Raw genomic sequence first — 6,698 nt, forward strand, 5'->3', positions numbered from 1 at the left:
TTCAGATGCAGTGAAGTTTTCATCTGTCCCCTTTAGTTCTATAAATATCGATTATTTAGAAGCAGATTTGCGATCCCATTATCTGCTGCCGTTCTGAACCTGAGGGAGTGCTCCTGATCTTAAGGTCGTTTGTGGCAAATATTTATTCAGTTCAGGGATTAAGGGGCTCAGTGAACACAGGTCCTTTGGCACTACAGATGGCGTTCAGCAATCTATTCAATCCAAAAGCACTTTACCTGGAGTCCAGAGTCAAATGCCGACTGCATTCTTAACCTTTTTAAACCTTTTCCTCTTCTGGATACTCTCTATTTGGCTTCCGGTTAAAATCATTTCCTCCCCTTGAGTCCAGTCCTTTGGACTCTCCTAGGCCAATTCCCTGAAAGATCTTTGTTACACTGTTTGCAAACCAGTCTAGGGCAAGCTGACAGGATCGCACCCTGCTGATACCTCAGTTCTCTCTGGCTTCGTGGACAAGCTTCAGGGTAGTGCCAGGTCTAGGGTGAAGTTCACAGAACTTGACACAGAAACAACTCAGCAACCAAGAGAAATGAATCTCAGTGCAGTGTTTTAAAAACTCAAAAGCAAGGCAAAAATCCTTGGATTATGGATGTTCAGAACTTTACAAAGACAGGATCCCACCCTGTACTAGTGTGACCTTGATTTGCGTGCCTCACTGTAATTCCAGTCCTGGTTCTCCAAATAATTTTCTTTACAAAAATGGCTGAGTGGCCTGCAGTCTGTGTCTGAATGGAATCCTTTTAATATTCCAATAGATATTTATTTCGATTCCTGAGGTTTGGGGAGGTTTTGCCTGTCTGGAGCGTCTTCACCCTAGGCCTGGCCTTAGGCCCGGGTTTTTGTTTTCTCCTTTGGGCACACTTATCTTCGCCCTTCCTCACCATTCCCAGGCCCTTCTCAGGATCCAGCGTCCCAGTTGTAAGTACTACCTGCGGCCGCCCCTTATTCCGGCCTGATCAGGTGCCAAGGGCAGGAGAGGCTGGGAGGGCGACCTCCCTAGACTCCTCCCGCAGGTCCCCAGCCACTCAGCAGCTCAGCCATTCTGCGCGCCTGTGCTGGGCGCCTGCCTCGGCCCGCCCCTTACGCCGGCAGCTCAGCGCCCGGCTGCCACTATATAAATCGGCCATTTGCTTTGCTCCGCCCCAGAGCCCGGGAGTCAAAGCCGGTTGTCAACCCAGTCCTGTCCCGCAGTCCTCTGCCTTTTCTTTTTCTTTCAACATGACAGATGCCGCTGTATCCTTCGCCAAGGACTTCTTGGCAGGTGGAGTGGCCGCGGCCATCTCCAAGACGGCGGTAGCGCCCATCGAGCGGGTCAAGCTGCTGCTGCAGGTATGTCCTGGGATCGAGGGGCCCAGGCAGGAAGTCGGGGATCCGCACAGAAAGGGGGGTGCCCTAGAGGGAGAGTGGGGCTCAATCTTTAGACTTGGGGCAAGGTGAAGGCCGGGCCTGGTCACAGAGTCAGACCAAGAGGCAAGCTGGAGGAAGGCGCCTTTAAGGACCTGGAGTTGGAGTGTCGCAAGTGGTCGGGGCCAGAGGGAGCCGGGGCGCTTGGGGCCATCCCCAGCACAGAGAACTAGGATAGGGCATCCGGAGAGACACTGTCTACCCCGGATTTAGGGGTAAGGGCAATAGGCCTGAAAGCAGGCCCTGGAAAACAACACCTGGCCTTACCGAGAACCTCAAGGTCACGGCAAGGAGATTACAGCTTTGGGCAGGCCACGCGGACCGGTTCCGCGGCCGCGCCGCCTGTGAACAACGCGGTCTAACCTCGCCGGCCGGCAGGCCGGAAGTGGACTCTGGGAAGAGCATGTGCCTGCTGCTACGTCCGCCCCCGCGCAGCCCCTCGCCGGCCTTCCTGCCGCGCGCTCGCCGCGCTGTGCCTCTAGAGGGCACTCGCGAGCGAAAGTTTAGTCGCCCTTCCCCCTCCCAGGACAAAAGTGGGGGTGGGGCGAAAAGGAAGCGGCTCAGGAGACCTGAGAAGTTGACCATGGTCACCAAGGTGACCGTGTCCTATGCAGGTCCCACCCTAATGCCTCTGGATCTGACATGGAGGGAATGACCTTTCTACCAGGTCTAAAGGTCATAGGTCCACTTGGGGGTGCCCCACTCACAGCGGTGGAGGCTTGCCACTTCTTCTGATGGTGCAGATCAATTCTTAACCCGTGTGATGGTGTCAGCGCTTAGGAGTGTCCAGCTCGTGTGATTCTGAAAGCTAGATTTGGAGAAAGAGGAACGAGCCTTAAAGATTATATGTCTATGTTCTTCCTTTTTCCCTTCCCTGTGGTTATAACTGTCCCTATTGCCTTCTTCCTGTCCATCAGGTGCAGCATGCCAGCAAGCAAATCACGGCAGATAAGCAATACAAGGGCATTATAGACTGCGTGGTTCGTATCCCCAAGGAACAGGGAGTCCTGTCCTTCTGGCGTGGTAACCTGGCCAATGTCATCAGATACTTCCCCACCCAGGCTCTCAACTTTGCCTTCAAAGATAAATACAAGCAGATCTTTTTGGGTGGTGTGGACAAGAGGACCCAGTTTTGGCGCTACTTTGCTGGGAACCTGGCATCAGGTGGTGCCGCTGGGGCCACATCCTTGTGCTTTGTGTACCCTCTTGATTTTGCCCGTACCCGTCTAGCAGCTGATGTGGGCAAAGCTGGAGCTGAAAGGGAATTCAAAGGCCTTGGTGACTGCCTGGTTAAGATCTACAAATCTGATGGGATTAGGGGCCTGTACCAAGGCTTTAATGTGTCAGTACAGGGCATTATCATCTACCGAGCTGCCTACTTTGGCATCTATGACACCGCAAAGGGTAAGTATGCTATATACTTCGAAGGTGTGGGAGCTTTGGGTATTTATTTGCTTGCACTGCTGGGAACTCAACCTAAGGGTCTTGTGCATACTAATCCAGTACTGAGCTGTCTTCCCAAGCCCTGGTTATTTTTTCTCTCTCTCTCTTTTCTGTCTTTTTTCTTTGAGACAGAGTCTCACTGTGTTTCCCTGGCTGGCCTGGAATTCACTATGTAGACCAGGCTGGCTTCCAACTCACAGCCATCCACCTGCCTCTGACTCCTGAGTACTAGAATTAAAGGCGTGGCCCACCACACCCAGCTCCTGATTTGTTTCTTAGATAAGGTCTTTAGTTAGCCCAGGCTGACCTTAGATTCAAGGTCCTCCAGCCTCAGGTTCCCAAGTGCCTTAGATTTCAGGCTTGTACCATTGTGTCGCCACGCTAAGCTCTGAAGCTGTGTTTGTGGGGGTTTTTGTTGTTTGGGGGTTTTTGTTTGTTCTTGGGTTTTTTTGTTTGTTTGTTTGCTTGCTTGCTTTTTTTGAGACAGGGTTTCTCTGTGTAGTCTTAGCTGTCCTGGAACTCACTCTGTAGACCAGGCTGGCCTCAAACTCACAGAGATCCTCCTGCCCCTGCCTCCTAAGTGCTAGGATTAAAGGCATGAGCCACCACCACCTGGCCTGAAGCTATTAAGAGATGGTTTTGGAAAATCATTGCACCTACCTACCTACCTATGTGTATATATATTATTTTCAGGAATGCTTCCGGATCCCAAGAATACTCACATCTTTATCAGCTGGATGATTGCACAGTCTGTCACTGCTGTTGCTGGCCTGACTTCCTATCCCTTTGACACGGTTCGCCGTCGTATGATGATGCAGTCGGGACGCAAAGGAAGTAAGTTCTGCTTGAGCCTAAAAGTCATGGGCATGGGGCAAGTTCTGGCCACAAACTAGTGATGACTGAAACCGCAGGCTGGGGCTGGGGAAGCAGCTCAGTGGTAGGATGCTAGCCCACCATACTCAAGGTCCTGGGTTCAATCTCCAGTGTCATAAAACACTGTAGACAGTGAAGGGATGAAGGTGACCGCATCCATGTCGGCTGCACAACTGCCTTGTGAGCAAGCAGCCCTTTGGATGCCTGTGACTTGGGGTGCCTAAATTGTATTAAGAGGTCATCCCTCTACTCCAATCAGAACATTAATATTTAAGCATTGCCTGTGCTAATGTGTAAATACTGGGTTGAAAACTGACCTTAAGTACTTGGAATAGCTCAATAGTAGAGAGCTTTCCTAGCATGCGCAAGGCCCTAGGGTTCCATCCTCAGGATGACTCCCCCCAAAAAACTGAAAATACCTTTTAAAGGTAGGGCTGTTTTCTTTAGTGTTATAAACATGGGGACGGGCGTTCATTGGCCTATAGACATCAACTCCATGTCTTTTTATTCTTTGCAGCTGATATCATGTATACAGGCACGATTGACTGCTGGAGGAAGATCGCTCGTGATGAAGGAAGCAAGGCTTTCTTCAAGGGTGCATGGTCCAATGTTCTCAGGGGAATGGGTGGTGCCTTTGTGCTTGTCTTGTATGATGAGATCAAGAAGTACACATAATTATGTCTTAGGTGTTCTCCTGGGAACAGGCATGTTGTATAATACACCGTATCTTGAACATTCTGGACAGATTCTCTGGGCTTGTCTGTTTTATCAATGGCAACTATTTACCAGTTGAAAAGTGGGAAGCAATAATATTCATCTGACCAGTTTTCTCTTAAAGCCATTTCCATAATGACAATAATGATGGGACTCAATTATATTTTTTATTTCAGTCACTCCTGATAATAAAAATTGAAGAAATAAAAAATATCTAAAGACAGTCTTGTTTGTTGTTGTTTCCATATAAAAATCTGCTTTGTATGTGGGTAAGCACTACATTTGAATAGAGGCCAGCAGTATCTCCTTAGGTGAAGAAAAAAACATTTTGAGACAGGGCTTCTCTGTGTAGCCCTGGCTGTCCTAGAACTCACTTTGTAGACCAGGCTAGACCCAAACTCTGAGATTTGCCTGGCTCTGCCTCTCGAGTGCTGGGATTAAAGGTGTGCACCACCCGGATGAGATGAGATGAACTCTTAAAACCAATTGTCAGCAATCAATTTTTCAAGGAATAACTTGCATATGTACCTGTCAATATTCCCAATTCACTAGCAAAATAAAATTTGGGACCAGTGTATCTAAACATTTTTGGTCTGTAGCCTGTCATAGCTGTATGAGCTTTCTCCCAAAAAGTATCATGTACCTGCTTTTCCCACTCCTGTGGTTATTAAACAAGAACCATAAGCCAAGTTGTTCATTTTCAAATGACTGTTAATATCACCTCATTTAAATGTTTCTTTGAGATGCGAGGTAATCACAGTTCTCAGTTTTCATCCAGTTGCCTTCTTTCATCTTCACCTGGCTCGAGCCGTTTTTATTTAATCTCATTCAAAGCAGAGGATTAGGCCTGGCACTGCTCTGTAGTGCTGAGATTGCAGTGCTCTTCAAGATTATGGAGAGCTGGATGACAGCCACAACCTCGGAACTCCCTTGACAAAGGAGAAACAGCACCTGCATCTTGCCTGACATGCTCACAGCCCTCAGGGGAGAATGTTCCTGTTTCTATTGAATAAGCTCTTATTTGGGGTCCACAGGGGAGTGTGTGCAATTTCAGAAGCTCTTCATTAGGGCTCAAATACAGTGGATTTTGCCGGTACCATGAGATTTATATGAAGGATGAAGTGTCCCAACATGTGTAGGAAGTAAGATGGGTGCACTTGCAGATAAAGCTCAGGAACACATGAACACCACTCACTGGTGTGTGTTAAGGCTGTTCACAGACAAATAATGGGACCTATTAATAATGCCTGGGAGATGCTGAGGCTTTTGCTGTGCACCTACTGGCCAAGTACCCGAGTCACGGTGTAGTTTAGTTAAGAGCTCTGTATTGATGACAAGGAGGCGACAGCATTCTCCATTCTCTCCTGTGTGAAGATGGCACTTGGTGTTGCTTTGCCTCAATTCATTCTTCTCCAACGGTTGGTCCCCGTTCCGGCACAGACGATGAAAAGAGCATCATCTGAGATGTTTCTGGAGGGAAGTATTTTATTTAAAAGCAATGCTTTTCTAGTATCACAGAGGCCGGGACTAAAATCTGAACTCTAGGTTTGACAAGTTACTTAATTTCTCTAAGCCTCTGTTTCTTAGGCTAAATTGTTTATGGGAACCAGATGCCCCGGAAATATGTAATAAGCACTCCCTAAATGGTACCTGTGATCATCAGGAGGTAGTTAAGCTTCCAGAGTTCTATGATCAGAAGTACCTGGATTTTCATACTGTATGACCTCAGACAAGTCAGTTAATCTCCAGGAGCCTCAGTTACCTCACTGGTAAAATGGCGAGATAGTGATGCTAGCCATATTTCTTGGAGGGTGTTGTGAGGATGAAGAACCCTGTTGAGTAGTGGGCGTGATACATGGCATCTAATCAACACCCCGATGTGAGGTTTTATTTTGCCATTCAGCACCCATTCCTATTGAACAAAGTATGGCAGAACATATGAATAAATTCAAGCCCACCTTTAAAAAAAAACTAGACATACCATTTTGTGTAGCATTGATATAAAATAAACTTCAGCTCAGGCCTTTCAGTTATAGATTTTGTTCCTGAAAGGGAATAAGAGGCTCTCCACTAAGGGTTGCAAACACAATACAAGAGGACAGAGGACCCAAGCCCCCTTTATGGTTATTACAATAGATGTGTACTCACTGAGCTGCCAGCTATTAAAATAAACGTAGGACTGGGCATTAATGATCAGAAAGCAAGAAGTGGTACCTCCTGTCATTGGGTGGCTGACTCAGATGAGG

General features: G+C 47.8%; 1 protein-coding gene across 1 annotated transcript; it reads left to right on the top strand.

Annotated features, from left to right (window-relative positions):
* Positions 1-1,110: 1,110 nt before the first annotated feature.
* On the top strand, positions 1,111-4,675 carry Slc25a5 (solute carrier family 25 member 5). Its single transcript, XM_028887304.2, has 4 exons — positions 1,111-1,347; positions 2,340-2,826; positions 3,559-3,699; positions 4,256-4,675. Exons 1-4 carry the CDS (start codon positions 1,237-1,239, stop codon positions 4,411-4,413), a joined length of 897 nt encoding a protein of 298 aa, XP_028743137.1. The 5' UTR covers positions 1,111-1,236; the 3' UTR covers positions 4,414-4,675.
* Positions 4,676-6,698: the final 2,023 nt, after the last annotated feature.

Source organism: Peromyscus leucopus, chromosome X, assembly GCF_004664715.2.
Source record: "Peromyscus leucopus breed LL Stock chromosome X, UCI_PerLeu_2.1, whole genome shotgun sequence".
NCBI classification, from domain to species: domain Eukaryota; kingdom Metazoa; phylum Chordata; class Mammalia; order Rodentia; family Cricetidae; genus Peromyscus; species Peromyscus leucopus.

What these genes read in the sequence shown, in the direction of transcription:
- Slc25a5 (XM_028887304.2), top strand. Translation starts at nt 1,237, where the DNA reads ATGACAGATGCCGCTGTATCCTTCGCCAAGGACTTCTTGGCAGGTGGA. An exon ending in GGGTCAAGCTGCTGCTGCAG is followed by an intron (nt 1,348 to 2,339) that starts GTATGTCCTGGG and finishes CCTGTCCATCAG; the next exon opens with GTGCAGCATGCCAGCAAGCA. An exon ending in GCAGTCGGGACGCAAAGGAA is followed by an intron (nt 3,700 to 4,255) that starts GTAAGTTCTGCT and finishes TATTCTTTGCAG; the next exon opens with CTGATATCATGTATACAGGC.